At 32.3% G+C, this 18607-nt stretch overlaps 1 protein-coding gene across 6 annotated transcripts; it reads left to right on the top strand.

The window, feature by feature from the left end:
- The first annotated feature begins 3840 nt into the window (after nt 1-3840).
- On the top strand, nt 3841-18226 carry LOC130635803 (AP-1 complex subunit sigma-2-like). 6 transcript variants are annotated; one of them, XM_057445283.1, is made up of 7 exons: nt 7405-7446; nt 12748-12782; nt 13036-13214; nt 13938-14046; nt 14270-14305; nt 17094-17195; nt 17357-18226. In XM_057445283.1, the coding sequence occupies exons 2-7, from the start codon at nt 12780-12782 to the stop codon at nt 17399-17401; spliced, it is 474 nt and encodes a 157-aa protein (XP_057301266.1). In that variant the 5' UTR covers nt 7405-7446; nt 12748-12779; the 3' UTR covers nt 17402-18226. The 6 variants fall into 6 exon arrangements, 5 of the variants coding, with proteins under 5 accessions (XP_057301266.1, XP_057301264.1, XP_057301262.1 ...); XM_057445281.1 differs by lacking the exon at nt 7405-7446 and adding an exon at nt 8024-8119; XM_057445279.1 differs by lacking the exon at nt 7405-7446 and adding an exon at nt 8028-8163 and having other exon boundaries at nt 17292-18226.
- The last annotated feature ends 381 nt before the right edge of the window (nt 18227-18607 follow it).

Raw genomic sequence — 18607 nt, 5'->3', positions numbered from 1 at the left:
CAGGGGATATTGTTGGAAAAGAATGTGACCACAACAGGTTGTGTTAACAAACAATTTTGGCGCCAATTATTTGTCATTTTTATAAAAGTTATTTTTCTTACCATCTGTTTAATCAATACTTTTATAATTAAATTTACACTTTTAAGCTAACCCAAGCTTCCAATAAGTGTAAAATTTCGGGCAAAAAATAGCTGGAAAATGACAAGAAAATGAGGAATTACTGTTGAGTGGGTACCCTGACAATGGCCGACGAAGGCTCTACAGACAGATGTTGTTGCTCAGAGGTTAATGATGACGTTAAAAAAAGTCGCCATCTCTTTCTTTGAATTGCTTTGAAATAGCAGGAATGTTTTTTTACCATTCTAATTACAGCGCTGTTTATTTTTTCGGGAAATATTTTTAACCACGCAAGCAAATAAACCTGCGCAAATAAAAAATTCTAATGTTTCTAAATGACATTGTTCAAAGCGAAGCCGTGTTTAAACTCAAACCAAATTTGAGCAGAACTTTAGTACATACATTTAGCCTTTCGAATTCATGTGGATACTTAGTAATAGCGGATGCAAATGCTGACGTGTGTTAAAAAAACATATAAATGGCATATGTCGGACATTTTTTGTAGACGTGGGAAGATTTGATTTTGAAGGGCTGATACGGTATTTAAAGTGGCAAATGTGTTAGTCAGTTCTAGCTGTGCTAAAAAAGTTTTCTCGTTGATTTTTGTGTTACCTGTTCTTAGTAAATTAATGCACAACATTTCCTCAAAATAAGAAGATACAACTTTTGGATATTTTTAGTTTAAACTTTTATTTAAAATTGTGATAAAAAAGAAAAAGTAAAACATGAAAGAATTATAAAATACTCCCTTTGCTTTCTTTCAAGATTTTTTTACAGATAAAGTTCTTCCGGCTCCGCCAAAATTAACACACATGAAAATTAGTTCTATCACCAAATTGTTGTTCTTTAAAAAAAGGAGACCAAACACCACCTACAGTCCCGAACAACTAAAATTAACAAGCTCTGGGTACTAGGTTGTGTCAAAGGAGTTAGAAATGAGGTTGCTGTTTTCATAAGTTTTAAAAGCATGGAGGCTGTTTATTATTCAGTAATCAACTTCCCTTTACTTTCACGAAATAAATTTGTGTGCCACGCTGTGTAAGAAGCTTTAAGTGCAAAATATAATCCCTAACAATTAATGTTTGTTGTATTTGCCCTCCTAGAGAGCATAGTATATATTTTGGAAGAAATACAATGCGATATGATTTAGATATTTTTCTTTTAATAATTAGTTGATAATTTCCTGAAGAAAAAGATGGTCATTTGAAAGGTGAGGGACAGAATTTATTAAACGATGAAAGCACATCTGTATAATTTAATTTTAATTTTCAGTTTATGTCAGGGGAAATTTTAAAGCATCCAAAGATAACCTACAACCAGGTTCAAAATAAAAGGTCTTTGAAAGCAGCGTGATTTTGGGTTGTTTTTTTGAGCGGTAAATCGATTTTTAATGTCATTGACTTCTAAGGGTGTGGTTGTGGATGTTAAATTCACTTCAAGTCATTCTCGTCCCCAGAACACTTTGAAGTAAACCTGGGGGCTTGGGACAAGAATGATTTGAGAGAAATTTAAGAGAAATTTTTTTAGCAAATATAACTAATGTTAACAGTTACCCACGTGTTAATATGTTTAAGAAACTTCTAAATAAATCGTGCCTAGCGTATCAGTTTGATAAAAGCACAATAAAATAAGCGATAACTAACGATAAGGTCTTTTGTAGTAACTTTTGACTAGAAGTTTTAAAAAAGTCTAATGTCAAAAATTCCGAGACACTTGGAACAATAGGTTTAATTTTTATTATAAAATAAAATCAAGTTAAAAATGAATTTTTTCTTTCTTTGTTTGTTTAATTTCACTTTTTTTGTTTGTATCTTTTTTTCTGACGGGCCTTTTTCTTTAATTTTTGTAGTCTGCTTGTCTCTGCTTTTAGATATTTATAAAAGATATCAAAGTACTAATTTCATTGTTTGTTTGTTTGTGGTTATTGTAATTTTTACTGATTTTCTCTTTTTTCATACAAAATTCAACAAACATGGAAAAATACATCTTTTAAGGTAGAAATTTTCGTAAAATAAATTTTTACGATTCTGCGAAATCTGAATTTTCGATTTTACACCGCAAATATTTGAAATTTACTATAAGAACAGAACAAGAATAAAGCTTAACAAGCGAAATAATAAGAACACCTAAGGCTGAAGTCATATAAAAAAGGTGTATTCATTCATTCATTTATTCACTCATTCATTCTTTTATCCGTTCCCTATTTATTATAATTTGATGTTAAGGCGATGGAGACAGGGTAGTTTACTATTCTTAAATTCTTCTCGACAACCTGAAAACTGCGCAAACAATTAAGAATTTGGAATTGTTATTATTTCAACAATAAAATTCCTGAAACGATTACAAAGAACTTAAAAGAAAGCAAAGGGAGTATTTTTCTCTTCTATTTTTTTCTGCGTTATGCCAATCAGCACAGAAGAAATTGAGCTTTAATATAAACAAAGTTATTATTATTTCACCTTTTTTAAACGTCAAAATAAATTTACGGTAAGCCGACTGTTTGCCCAAATGAAAGTAAATTTACGAAAAACAATTTAATGAAATTGCTGGATTTAAAATTATTGGAAAGCGAGAAGTCCAAGGTTGAGGAGTCAAAAAATATTATATAAGTATTACAGAATTTTGCCTGTCGTGTATGTTCTCCGCATCGATGTTTCGTGCATCTTTTACATACTTCGTGCATTCTGTAGCACAATCTGGTTTTGACGCAAAAACACACACATTATGGGTATTATTATTTTGTGCTTATTTTGTGATTACGTCAAAAATTTTCTAAAATCTTTTTTTGACTAATCCGAAAGGCGTAAAAGTCAAGGTCTGTACAAAACAATTTTAAATGTATAGAAAATTCTAAAGAGATTTTTAAACTAGTTCTTCGTGTGGTATATTTTCAAATTTACTTGTGTTATTTTGCCGCCAAAATATTTGTAATGGTAAACAAGAAATCCTAATTAAAAAATAATGGCAAAGGTAAAGAAATAGTGAAAAGAACGTGTTACGTTCATAAAGTACGAAGTGAAATTAGTCACTCGTTGGACGTTCATTCCATCACATCTTTTAAAGTACGGAATCACATACACAACTCCTCTATTATTGTTTCTTTTTTTTACTTTATTTGCTTTCTGATTTAACTTATTATATTTTCTTTTTGTTGTGCCACTTATAAAAGGTTTATGGACGCAGAACATACATTTTTGGAGCAGAGAATGGTAAAAGTCCATAACAGATGGATACGTTTGTTTTTTATATTAAAATCTGTCGAATTAGTTTTTTTGGCTTACTTATGAGTTATATAATTTGGCTTTCAGACTTCTTTTTTCAATTTTTTTTTCAGGTCAAAAATGAGTACCCCGTCTTCTTTTTCAATTAAAAATGTCTATTCAAGAAAAATATATAGATATATATACAAAGAAGAAGAAAATATATATATAAACACTATATATATCAACATATATATAGAGTAGAAAATTGTTCATATGTTTCTAATTAATCTAGCTGAAAAAAAACCCATTGTCAAAAAATTTTCTCCTACTTTTTCTTAGCATGTTCCTTAAACTAGCCAAAAATAAACCCCCCTTTTTTTAAAAAATTTTAACAGAAAGAGTTCGTGCTTTTTCTATATTAAAATTTTTTGGCAAATTATTTATTCACAGACTAAAATTAATGATCTTAGAGATTTGGAAATTGTAATCCACTTTCTATAATCGGCGGAACATTAAAGAGAATAATTTAGCAGAGGATAGATAAAAATTCTTTGACTTCGATCACGTCTTCAATTTGCTGTATATGGTTATGAAAAGACGGTGTAAATGATGCTTCATGTGTATGTGGGATGTCACGGTATTGTAGAAATGCTTGCGCCGTCACTTTGTTGCTGGAAAGAAAACTTTCCTATTTTAAAATTCTGTTTTGACTGCCGGAAAATGTTAACTACCAAGTCATTGCGTCAATTTAAACGCCCTAAAAAACGATTGGTAGACCAAGATAAATTATAAAAAGAAAACTAAGAAGTATTAGTCCCACGTAAATTTTTTCTATTTTTTTTATTCATGCATTTATTTTTACTGTTCTGTTTTACCGCAGGAATTATCACTTTTTTTGTCGTGTACGTTCTAAGTAAAAGATTCTTCTTTAGATGGGCGTAAATTTTCAAAACAAGTAAAATAGAAAATATGTAGGATAGTATGTTTAACATGTTCACGTAAAATTTATTTTCAGATCTAAAAAAATGATGATTTAACTTGGAAATTGGAAATAAGCAGAGAAAATGAAGAATGTAGCCAATTTTCTAACTTCACTTAACACATCCATCGAAGCGATAGACACAACAAATGCATCTACTGAATGGGTGAAACTATCCACTTCATCCCCGGCCACATCGACTTTGCCGCCAAACGTTCCGCAAAATACTGGTTATACAACGATAGAACTTACTCTAATTGTCTTATTCTCATTGATTTTTGTGGTTGGTACAGCGGGAAATGGTTTAATATTTCACTACTTTGGCATCAAAAAACGAAGAAATCGTTCAGTACCAGAATTTCTATTCAGTTGTTTATCTATGGTTGACTTCGGTGCTTCCATTTTAAACCCAACTCTTTATATGTATTGGATGTTTACAAACTTTCATTGGCATATGGGATATTGGGCGTGTAAGTTTCTGTTGCCATTAGGTCCTATCGCGACAACGTCATCGGGTGGAATTTTTATCATTATAGCGTTTGACCGACAACGAACTATTGTCCATCCTTTTAAAGATCATTTTAAAACTCTGCATATTAAGATATGCATGTTGGGAGTATTGTTCTATTCTGCATTATTGAACTTCCATTATGGATTTAGTCTTTCTATTAATAAGAACCATCAGTGCTTGGTGGACAACGTAAGAGCCGCCTCATACAGCGTACCAACCATCATTTCTTTTCTCATACAAGATATTACTTTGATCTTTGTATTTGCGTTTACTAACTGGCGCATTTTCTCACATCTAAACGCGGAGGAAAGTGTTCTTGGAGAACACTGGAAGAAACGAAAACGAGACAACGCTAAAGTAATTCGTCTTCTAGTTGTCTTAGCAACAGTATTTTTTGTATTAACACTACCGAGAGACATGTTTCATTTAATTCATATCATTTCTTGGTTTGATGGAAATGGTATCAAAGTAACTCCACTGACTTTGAAAATTAACTCTTCTCTCAAAGCGCTTCACACCGCGAACTCGTGTGCAAACGTATTTATATACTACAGAATGCACAGTGGTTTCCGACATTATATCAACCAGTGTTTCTGTTTTTGGGCAAGTTTTGCAAAAAACCGCGATTTATCAATTTCTACGGTAACCGAGTCATTTATTAGAAGACTTCCTTCCTCGAGACGACATCGCAGTTATACAACATCAACTGATGTTGAGTTTGAACAACATGACAGACTATCTGAAGGTCGCAGGAGGGCTAATACTGCAAACGCAAAGTTATTAAGCGATTTTGTTGTAGATTTGTAAGAGACGGTGTATAGTTTAGCTAAGTCTTGCGTTTTTATTTTATTCTAATTTTTTATTTGCAAATTATTTTGAGTTTCAGAAACACTAATTGCTCCTTTTGCTTTGATTTTTTTCACCTGACGTGATGTTTAACAATGGTATATATATAGTCCGAATAGTTGTGTTTAGGCGAAATATAATGAAAATTTATGATTACGAATACGTCGAAAAAAAAGCTATTCCTTCTTTCTATTCAATATTATACCTTACCGCTTCAAATAACGCATCCTCGTCCCCAGGGTCTTGTGGCCCCTGAGCCGTTATTTCGGAGTGGCCAACAACAAGGCAAAATGCGCTGGGAACGAGGTTGCAAATAACGGCATTTTTAATCTCTGGCGGGGATAGATAAATTATTTTTCCTGTGTACAAATCAATGCTATTTAATCTGTTAATTGTATGCGAATGTAACATTCTGTGTACGCCATGCAATGCTGCTTATTAAAACCATTCACTGATTTTATGAAAAGGATGGTTTAGGAAAACACTGCTTTTAAAAAAACTTGATGTTAATTTATAGGGGTGCAGTACAGTTGCTTTATTATTAGGTACAACTGCACAGAGGAAGATGTTAAAATACAATAAAAACATAGAAGTGATGCACAATACAAAATAAATTCCAAATCCTCTGCGATGTCCCCAAATTGCTTCAACGGAGATTTACTTTTCTGTTTTAAATCATAGGATTAGCACATCAATTTGAAAGTATTTGCAGATAACTACTGACTTCTTTATATTTTAACGAAAAATTAGTGGGTGGGTGGGGCAAGTATACTTCCGACCCTTTGGCGTCACCTTTCCTAGAAAGTGGTGTGTACTGTGACCCTGGCTTATAAAAATGAAGCGCAAGATAAGCTATATTTAACTATGTTGCATATTTCCCGAAAAGTCTGCGTACTAAGAAGCATTCAAAAAAATTTTTTTTGGTGCATGTACAGTAAAAATTAAACTTATATTTCTCCTTACAAAAATTTGTCAACCCCTGTGATGAGGGCACGTAGACGTAGTAATATTTATTTATTTATTATACTTAGGTAATCAAAAGAATACTCGACAGAGACATGAATATAGGTGCAAATAACACTGTAAATAGTGTATACTTAAGAAATAATGTGTAAATAAAAATAAATATCATAAATAAAAATATCTACTATTATATATATATCTAACGACATAATAAAGTAAAATTTAAAGAAACATACTAGTTGTTATGCTTGTTTTTCGTTGATCTTGATGTTATCGTCGATAACAACCTATCGCTGATACACTCAACGCCGTTAGCTCCTGTTTTTCTATTTGTTTTAAATTTTACGTCAAAGTATAAAAGAAGCTGGTACCTAGATTGTCGATTATTTTTCACATAGGATAACTTTTTGCAGCCTCGTCCCAGAGGTTCTTGCCTTTTTAAACTCGAGGTCAGCGAAAGCGCTAGCGGCTTTGACATTAGACACTTTTGATACCCTGGGGATGAGGACGAACTTTTTGCGCTTGTATTTTACAACTTTCAAGTTAATACATCTATTTCGAAGTAAATAAAACGAGTCCCAGAGTGCACTTTTTTATATAAGAACGTCTAAATTTTCAGTTGGATCTGCTCATTTTTTTATACTTATATGGTACTTGTTTCATAACATCCACATAAAAATGTTTTATGTGTATTCACCTCAAGAACCAACGCTAAACTTCAACAAATAAGACGAGGAACTTTTGCAGTAAACAATAAAAGCTATGGCGCAGTTAAAAAATTTTGGGATGCCGGTGCGCTGTTTTGAGAAGAAGGAGGAGAAAACGATGTAAGATCAGACCTTGCCTGAGTAATAGAGACATGTGTGGAGCATCTTACTGTATATTTCAACATAGTTATAAGAAGTTTGACTATTTTTTACCTGGAAAATCCTTTACCTGGTAGTTTGCAACAGCAATAAACTGCGATGAGAAAATACGTTGTTTTACAGGAAGATTAATACTTTGTTACTTAGCCACTGGAGAGACATTAATGGCTGGATTTCCTTTTCTTTTCTCTTTTTTTTGGTTTTGTAGTAGGGATTTTTTTTAATCTTATAACAGTCGACAGAAACAAACTTTATCCTTGCAACAAATTTGTCCCTAAGGTTTTTCATCCCAGGGGCTTTTTTTGTGTTGCAACAATTTATTTAGTTTTAGCAGACGATGGTACTTTTACATGCTCGTGCGATGCAAAACGTTGCATGCATGCGCCTCATTAGTACCCCTCGTGGCGCCCAGTGACACGATCCGCAAGTTGTGCGCCCTCATGCGCACATCGGGGACTGCCGGTCTACCCTTTTTTAACCCGCATAGAATACCTACATACTTACCCATATTGAGGATTTATAATGTTATTGTTTGGTTTTTACGAAAATGAATGGTGGTGCGTATATTATTATTTTTTGACAGCGGTACCTAAAACGACAGTCTCACACAACCAACGAACGCACTTTTGTAAAGGTTAGATCTATCGCCTTTTTCATATATATACAGAAAATGCTGAGGTATAGTTATTACGCTTTTAATTTTGTTTTGTTATCAGAACGAAACAAAAAACGATAGGGAAATTGTGGGGATATTGGTTAGCTCAGTGTGTGGGTGGAGTGCTCGATAATAGCTTTAATTGATTAATCCATACATAAGGTCGTTGTTTAGCTGGACAGAAATATCTGTAGCTAGTTCTAATAGGAGCTTTTTAAAGGCCCTAGACAGTCCAAAAGGGACACCTAACTCCAATTTAGGCTACGACAGTCTAGATTATAATATCAGCTTTATTACTCTATTTAAAAAGGGTGCAGATAAGCCACAAACACCTGCATATATACGGGCGAGTTCGGGCAACTTTTTGAATAAAATTGGCGGTTGTCCCCTGAAACCGACCGCACTTTCCCGAGCTCACCCAGAACATTCCTGATCAAATTCAAATTCCTTGTAACAAACCATGCGGACGATAGTTGGGAAGAAGGCGCTTGAAGAGAAAGGAGTTAATAAAGTTTATGTATAAGTTATTTATAAAGTAAACTTTATCAAAAACCATCAAAAACAGTTTTTTTAAGAACTTCGCTACCACATGGTAAAGTTTATTGTAATTTTAATAGTTTTTTTGAATCATATTAGAGTCTGTTTTTTTTTTGTTTGTTTTTCGGGCATTGTTATCGGCACCCTCATTCTATTTAAGAGAAATGTCTCTCCTAATTAGGTTATTAACATGTTTTTTACTGCTGATTTCTTTTCTGTTGCAAAGTCGCAATATCCTTTTAGCTAAAACAGTCTATAAAACATACTTCTGATGACCTGAATATATATATTCTTGTTATGTTTGTGCTGTTAGAAGATTAGCGTTAAGTTTTTTTGTTATTTAAGAAAGCATGCTGCTGTTATATGGCTCCTTTTTTTTGAACAGGGTTGCATCTGAAAAACGGCTTAATTTCCTGTGGGATATTTTCAATATGACTGCACACAGCCTAAATAGTCTATTGCTAGCGTAATTAGCTGATAATAAGCCTTGTGACATATAATTTCCAGGTCTGCAAGGCAAAGTGCATAATACTTTACTTAAACAAAGGTGACTTAGTGAGTAACAATGCTTAGAAAAAGATAATTAAAAAAAAAGAGATAATGAAGAGATAATGAAGATGTTCTCCTAATTTGTCTATAAAAGATCTATATATTATAAGAAAAGTATGTCCATCAAAATTAGTGAGGAAGTCAGGGGTGACCTAAAATTGCAGAATATAAAATGAGTAGCAGTTGGGTATAGACACGCTGTGTTTTGTTTAAAGTATATATGATTTTAACCTACAAAAGCTTAACCTCACCCTGTGCAATTTTAAGTTATTAGTAATAGCTTCAGCCTGAGCTAATCATATTTGAAAATTAACATGGCAGAAAGTAATAAAACTTTTAATGCCTTCGGAAATCTGTGTAATTAATTTATCATGGTCAGAAGACAAAATCTAAGTTTTAATTGATTTAAAAGCATGTCAAGACTGTACTGTAATTATGGGAGTTCTAACTTGGAATCTGCTACTTTGATTGCAATAAAATTTTCTGAGTAAGCCCTGTATGTTTACTCACAAAATTTGATTGCAAACCGACATGCAGATCCTAAGTTATGGAATCATCAGCAAAATATTAGGAGGCCTGAGACGAGCAAACGAGTGTCATTTTGGCAGAAAATTTTATGTTGATCAATTTAGCTTTATAATATCTACCCTTTGATAAAGTTAAATGCACATCCCTTAATAGGTCCAAATTTACTGATGACAGAATATGTCAAAATTTGCCATTACTTAAATATGACATCATAATATATGCAGCATAATAAAATCTCATGTTCTTTAAATGTGAATGTCTTGAGAACAAAAGAAACTTTTTAAAAAACTTAAAAGACTTGTTAATCAACTTTATAATCTCTGTAATATAAGTCCAACATCATTTTCAGCCCTTAAAATTAGCGTCAGCAGTGATTGCCGACATAAAATGAGAAAATGCTGTAGTTGCGTCGGCAAAAAAATTGCCAACGTAATTTTGTTATGAAATTTTTAAAAACAACAATTCATTTTCAACATCAACGAAGAAAAAAATTAACAAAGAATTAATCTTTATTTTGGCGGACTTTTAAGAACATGTGCTTATGTATATTTCTATCGTACCTGTTCATGTATTATAACCTGGTTTCTAATACCATTTTTTTTTTTGAAAAACAAACTTTTCAACTGATCGCATGTTATTCTTTGTAATATTAAAGCCTTTGTGGTGAATTTTTATATCACATTTTCTCTGGTGTAATATGAAAACTGGCATACATTTTTCTCGAGTTCCTTATCCTAAAAGAGACCAGGTCTCCACATGGGAATGCACACGGGAATGCACACAGTATTTGGCGGGTGGTTTATTTCATTCGAAACTGACGGATGGAATAATTTTCTGAATTCACGAAAATAAAATAAAAAAGTAAACATGGTGAAAAAGAAAACAGTTCTTTCGTGGAATTTTCCTGAGTTAGGGTTTGAATCGTAAAATGACTCTAATGAAATCGCTAAAGTGTTTTGCAAAGTATGTAGATGTCATTATCAAAACAACAAAAATAATGAAAATTTGAAAGGAACTGTGGCAAGCAGAATCAAATAATGTTAATTGTGGTATTGTTTGAGCTTCTCCCACTCATTTCGACTGAAGAATAATTACACTCTATTTTCAGTAAGTTAGGTCATTATCACTAAAATTATTCACGTTACAGAAATACTGTGATGCCATTCGATTCGTAATAATAATAATCGAAAAATTGTATATCGTATTAAAATGAAGTCCGGAAGTTCTCTCTCCCACACGACACAGCAGGCAATAAGTCAGCCCTGTTTTGTGAGGAGAGATGTTCTGCAAAGACTCTTTATATTGAGTCTCCTGTACAGTTTTGCTTCATGGTGAACTGTGCTGGTGACAATACCACCGGCGACTTCTGCGATATATAACTTATTGAATGCCCTGACCTTCAGTTCGTAAATAACACGTGCACAACGTACTTTCTAATGAATTCGTCTCAAAACACATAGAAAGCCAGTTGGCAGTGAACTATTAACTTAACGAAGTACATCATCGGGAAGGTAGGTCAATGGGACTTGTACTCCGTTTCCATTTGTCATTGTCTTAGGAGATCAATACATCGAATTTATGTTAGGTCTAGCCCCAATACAAGGTGAATGACGAAAGTTTTTGCCAGCTGAAAAATTTTACTACAAAAAAAAATGCCGACACAATGCCGATGCAAATCAGTTGAAATGTATCTCTTTTCTATCGGCAGTTTTATTGCCGACGTAAAAAAATTCTAATTTTAAGGGCTGCGTTTTACACCCTGGGTTCTCTTTAAGGGTTTGCTGTATTGACCATGTGAGCAAAGGACGATGGAATTAACCAATCAGTAACCTCAGAAAATTTATTTGCAACCCAGAATGATTTTCCCCAATCTTATTCTTCCTAATCTTATTCTTCCCAATCTTATTCTTCAAAGGTGGTAAAAAAAAATCACACTCAGTCTCCTGGTTGATTGCTACCATGTATAACGTTGAACATATCTTATCTCCAGTTAGCCTAATAGGTTTTATACAAAAGCATTTGACGTTATTCTGTGCCAATTACATTCTAAAAAACATTTTCAATTTCTTGATGACTTTTCATAAGTAAAGTAATTCTTTTATTTATAAGATAAAAATTTAAAATAAGTACATCACTCAAGTAAAGTAAGTAAGTAAGTAGTTAAGTAAGTATATATATTTCTTCTAAAATAACACAACAGATAGGGTTGAATTATATACAGTACAATAAAAAAATGTCAAAAATAACTACAAATATCAGTATGATTACAAAAAGATAATTAGCATGTAACGAGTAATGTTCTTCATAATGTGTTCTAATACACTTTCTTTATGAGCAAGAAAATACCAAGGGTTTAGGAAGAGATTTGGTTGAAAAACTAAGAAACCACTAATTAAATAAAATTAAACATTGAACATCTGAGATTTATAATAATCTAACAAACAACCTATAAAACAGATCTGCAAAAGAAGTCTTTGTTTAGTAAACACTACGTATTTTTTTTTATAGATACATGTTTCAACATATTCTTTTTTCATCTTTAGTCTTTTTTAGTAATTGATCTTTTTTTCAAATAATAACATGAGGGGAAAATGCAATTGTAAAGTTTAAAAAAATTATAAATACCTAGTAGTTTTGAGGCTTAAATAAAGATGGAGTTACATTTGAAAAAAACTTGTGCTGTCAAAATGTAAAGCTTAAATAATGCTGTGTTACAATGTATTGTAACTTAATACAATAATTACTGAGTGTAGGTGTTATCTATATTATAATAGCCGTATATGTCTGTCTGTCCGTCCGTCTGTCTGTCACGCAAAATGGTAACTTAGCTGCGACTGGCGAAGCTGTGGATTGTTCCACGGGCTAACAACTATATATTATATATCATTGTTACATAAAATGTATCCTGTGCGCATGAAAGAAGGCTTAAATCTTCAGCTAGTCTGGCATGCTTATACTTTGATTGCAAATGTAATCAATTTTTCTTCTTTTAGTTTTACTTGAGAAATTGTAAAGACAAAGAAAAATGGTAAAAATTATCTGTTGCTTATTTCTTATAAATTTATTAAAACATGATTGACTGCCTACATGCTGAATCAAACAGCCAAATCAAAAGAGAATATAATGCAGGCTGCAGCTGTGTCAAACTACATTTTTTGTTACATATGTAAACAATACTTTTGCCCTTTTGTATCTACTTATGTATGTTGCCATTCTGTAATCGGTTTTGATTCTTTGTTCCAAGGCATCCCTTTTGTAATTTTCTTGTGTTTATTTTTCAGTGGAAATATATTTTCTTGTTCAGTCGACAAGGAAAAGTTAGACTTCAAAAATGGTACCATACATACAGTGTAAAAGAAAAGAAAAAAATTTTAAGGGACCTGCTGACTGTCATATTAGCTAGGAAGCCAAAGATGTGCAGCTTTCTGGAATACAAAGATACCAAAGTGTGCTACAAAAGGTGAAAACCTTTTTCTTTTTGAAATCATAAAACATGTTTCAACAGTGATATTCTAAAAATGTTTTTTCATATATTTAATTTGTATGTTTTGATGTAGTAATGACATTTAAAGTTGTATAAAATTGATTTTTGTTCTTGTAAAATTTGCATGCAGTATATTTCCACTCATTATTCAAGATTAAATCGTGAAAACTAATGTGAATGGGTTTGTTTACAGAGCGAATTAGATATATTTCAAATTATGGATAAAATATTTACAAAAAACCTCAAGTTTCACGCAGTAGGCGATCATCACTTGTGAATAAAATACGTTATATATCGCATACCCAAAACAGTGTATAGTACAAGAGAGTCTCAATAATAGATGGATCTGATATTTTTTTCAAAAGCTAGCATGAAGCCTTATAAATCATATCTTTGTTATGTTTCCAATGTCCAAAGGAGGATGAAAAGCTTTTGCAACCTCAAAGAGTTTGATAAAAAACAGCAAAAATTCTAATAGTATCTTTCGTTTAGTTAAGACAATGAAACTTTCAACATTTTTGTGTCCTACAAGGTATAAAAATAGTGGTGGGAAGTAAGCTTTTGTATAGTCGTACTGTTTCGTTTATAGCTGAAAGCTAATTTTTTGCAAGAAGGAGTTCTGACTCCTGCTCACTATGGCAGTTATTGATACATTATGTATGTTTAATTTTGTGTTTTGATTTATTTTGGTTTCTGTAGATACGCAAGTTTGTATTTTGTTGTTGGTATCGAACCTGGCGATAATGAATTGATTGCGTTGGAAAGTATTCATCGTTATGTGGAGCTCTTAGATAAGTATTTTGGAAATGTAAGTATGCAACTTCAAGAAATTTTGCCCACTTTATTTACTGATAAGTTTAATAAACTGGAAAAACATCATCCTTTCTAGTCACATTTCTTGTCAACTAAATATTTTCTAAATTTACTAAAATGCAAAACATTTCTTGTCAACTAAAAATTTTCCTATAAAGTTCTTATATTATATTCTAAATTTTAACAAAACGAATGATTACATATACTTTCTCTCTTAGGTGTGTGAGTTGGATATTATTTTTAACTTTGAGAAGGTTTGTTAATTTCTTCTTTTTAAAGTTGACTAAGTATGCTTACAATATTTGAATTAGAAAATTTATGGTTATTTAAAGATAATTAACTCCTATATGTACGGAGGTGTGGCACCCGAGGGCCAAAATATGCTGATATCAGCAGTAAATATCTGAAAATCATAAGGCAGAACCACGTTTTTTCAAAATTACCCAGAGTTCCTCGACGTTGTCCGTCATTTTGGCTAGCGCTGAAACTTGTGACTGAGACGGGGTTGGAAGCTCAGGGATCGCGGCTTGAAACTAAAGACATGCAAAGAAATGCCATGAGTAGTGCAAGGGAAAGAAGAGGAATTCTTAAGTAATTTTTTTTCATTGGATTTACAAGAATTTGAGGTACCCCACAATGAGAGGTAAAGAACAGAAACGCCTTTCCGATGTCTGATGATGAGGGATGGTCACATCTGGATGATATTTATTTTGTGATTTTAAGCTACCTAGCCAGTACCATGACAGCACTCCAGGGCACATTTGATATTAAGTAATTAAGTGATAAAGTACAAGAGCTAAATATATTACTTTAATGTAGCTAGCTGCACAAAAGCTTTTTCAAGGCATTCTGTCATTTTAAATAAAAATAGCTAGCTAGTTATTTAGACCTCCCATAGCAGTGAACATTCAAGACTTGAGTATATAGCTATTTAGGTATGCAAGACATTGCATGTTGGTAAACATGTTTCCACGACAAACTGAAACCTATATTTCATAAATAAATTTCTGCATATATAAATAATATTGGTAGATTTTCTTTTAAAAAATAACAATTTGGGAAAGTATAGCCAGAAGTAATATTCGCTTGAAGTAGGAAGACCTAAAGTCTTCAGGTTAAGACTTGTAAAGCGTAAACTGTTTCACATGGAGGAAACTTGGTGTAATGTGTTACAAATCCAGTGGAGCGCTTATAGCATTAAGAATATCTTTTTCATAAACCAACATTCACAGGACTTATGATAAAGATAAGCCTATTGTTTCTTCTGCAAAGCAAATACAGTTGTTTAGCTTTTCATTTTGCATAAAAAATTCATGTGGATATTTTAAAAATTAATTGTGCGTGGCACCAGATTGGGCGATTAGTGCAAAGTAAACGTGTTGCAGATCCAGGTGGACAAAAAAATAACTTTCTAACCACTTTGTTTTTATACGGCATAAAATTTAGATTATGTATTTAGCACTGTGCTTTAGACGCACATTCCCACTTTCTCTGAGCTGGATAAGGTATTTGGTCCTAAACCTGGGACACATTTTATCTGTTTGAATTATTTTAAGCCTGAGAATCACTTGAATGTTTTCTGTACACATGGCTTGTCAAATTGATATGCTGTCAAAAAGAGTTTATCGGCGTCTCCAAAAATGGCCAAAATTAAGAACTCAGTTTATCTTCAAATTTTAAATTTTTTTTAATGTAAAAGTAATCCACATGAAAAAGGTTTCTGATGCTTTTTATGAAGAAATCTTCCATATTAGCCATATGGGGTAACTTGATGAACAATGCATTTTCCTGCAGGTGTTCTCAAATAATCTTAAAAAATGTGATGTAATTTTCCTCTATAAGTTTTGACTTTTAACCCAGCTAAAAAGCTCAACATTGTCCTTTTATGCTTAGTCTAGCTAGCTATAGCGAAAAAGTTTAATATTCAAACTTGACCTATTTTACTGAGTATTAAGTAATAAATGCTAGTTTAATCCTATATGTAACTATAGTAGCTAAGCTACCTGTAAGAACAATATCAAACAACATCGAGGTTGTTCTCTTTTGTAAACAAACCCATTGGTATTTTTGTAATAAGTACCAAATTTTATGTGTTCATTTCTTGCGCTTATGAGTGTAACTAAAGTGCCCTGCACGTAAGTCCTAAAATTTATGTCATTGGCTCACTCTTTACGAATGACACCACGTGACAAAGGAAAACCATTCTTTGCTATTTCCCGTAACCTATACCGAGATTTGGCTGTGATATATATCAGAATTAATTGTCTTTAATTTTACTAATCCAAATTTAAATAATTTTTTTAAATTTCTTTTGCCTGGGAATTAAACTTTCGTCGCCAGTTTTGATTTTGTTACTTGCAACACTTCCGTCGCCATTTTTGACAACACAGACCGTACATACAGCCAATCAGAATGCAGTAATTATGTCTATTCTTATAGTAATTGTTATGGAAATGTTTACCTCTCCAGAAATGTGTGGCGACACGGAAGTGAAATTTTCGATTGTGCTAAAAGATTGAATTTGTTACTACTGCCTGAGAATAGATTGTCTCATTGGCTTTATTGTTAGCGTATTAAAATTTCATTTTAAAAAAATTGCGAAAAAAATGTAAACATGACAAAAATCTTCACTTTTTTTAAATAGTAACTTTTTGTTCTTACGATGTGACAAAAAAATTAACATTATGTTTATCTTGCTACAGGACTGATGAATCATATTTACATAGTTACTGCAATTTGAAATGAGCAGCCTCTCTAGTATTAAAACAAGAAAAGACTTGATTACTCATAACTCTTTATTCCTTCTAATATTTCGGCAAATATGGAATAGTTTTTGCACGTTTTTTTTTTTTTCTCCTGAATCGACCCAAAGAACTCCTAAATTCTACATAAAATCTTCTAAAACTACGAAGTTGTATAATCTGTGGTCACCCTGTTACATTAGAGTAAATATCGACTTATTATCCTTTTTTATTGGGGACTGCTAATAGCTCAGTGTTTTTTCATAATTTCGTATATTGTTGTACTTGTCTAAATTTATAGGCATACTACATGCTGGATGAGCTTATCATTGGAGGCGAGATACAAGAGACGAGTAAAAAGAAAGTTTTAGCTGCAGTGCAGGCTCAAGATTCATTACAGGAGGTAGGTGCGCATGCGCAGTCAGCTTGCACTTACAAATAACGCACAAGGATTTCCCTTCACACACGATATTTATCTCAGTATTTTTTGCACTCTTAGGATAGTGAAATAAAACAAGCATTGGAAGATATTGGTCTACTCTAGATGTTCTTTTCTTTTGACAGGATAGTGTTATAGCGCAAAATCTCGAGCAGTTAGGATTTATCTAATCGTCACAATTGGTTTGGAAACAAAGATTTATTGTTAATGTTGTTAGCGTGAAAAATTTGAAAACAAATATTAAGTTATACCTTATTCGTATGAATTTTTCGCGCACTTTGATTTTGGGGCAAAGTTTTCGCCCAAGTTTAAGTTTACCTACACAAAAATGGAAAAAATTAGTGAAGTTTTGGCAAAATATAGATTTTGATTTTTACAAATACTAATTTTTGCAAATGCACAATAAATCGTACGAATAAGGTATTTTAAAATATCCCTTTAATATAAATCTAGGGTTTGGTTATTTTTTATATTATTTTTTATTGCATCGGTGAAGCGAAGCTTTTTCAGATTGACATAAGCATGAAAATATCATAGGATTTTTTATTCTTTTTGTTCTTGCTGAAGATTTATAAAACCGCTTTGGGATAAATACCGTTTTACCGTTTTCTTCAATTCTTTGAACGACCCTTTACTTTCTTCCGGTGAACATTTTTGAATTTGTCTGTGTCACTATCTTGCTGTAAGTCAATAGTTTTGAACTCTTTTAGCTGAAATTTTTACTGCTTGAGTTGTTGAAATGTTTGTAAAACACATTCATCTCTGGGCATATCAAGTGTGAAGCCGTGTCGGCTGAAATATTTGCTTTAACGATGTAAATAAATAAAGTTAATTCATAGTTTTTATTGGAGAGACATATTTTTATTTTTGTAGTTTGGGATTCAATGAAATTTGTGTTTACATAAGTCTAATGATTGTCGCTTTTAATATATATCCTGTCTTTTTAATGTATTAAATTTTTTATATTCATTAGAAATATATAAGTTTTAAGTTTTCCTCAGTCAATTTTCTACCCACGTGAAATATTCCAATCGCTATAAATTTCGCGTGAGCTGTGAAAGTGGACACTTTCGCGACGATGTGTGTCACATATCTGTTTCTGTCTGTCTGCCTGTCTGTCTGTCTGTTTTTTTTTTTTTTGTAGTTAGAAAATGACGGCAGTAACATACTCGTGAGGGACGGAAGGAGAGGGGAGTTTGTCATGGCACGAAAATAGAAAATTGGAATTTTAGTGTGTGCAAATTCAAAATGTGACTTTAAAAAAAAAATTCTTGGGGTAAAAAATTCACAGTGGATGAAATGCTGTGGCTGGAGAAAATAATTAAAATACGAATGTTATAGAAAATTAACTGGCAGTAAGAAGAAGAAGCAAGTGA

The sequence above is a fragment of the Hydractinia symbiolongicarpus genome, chromosome 3 (genome assembly GCF_029227915.1).
Source record: "Hydractinia symbiolongicarpus strain clone_291-10 chromosome 3, HSymV2.1, whole genome shotgun sequence".
Classification (NCBI taxonomy): Eukaryota; Metazoa; Cnidaria; class Hydrozoa; order Anthoathecata; family Hydractiniidae; genus Hydractinia; species Hydractinia symbiolongicarpus.
This window is presented reverse-complemented; position numbering and strand designations above follow the sequence as displayed.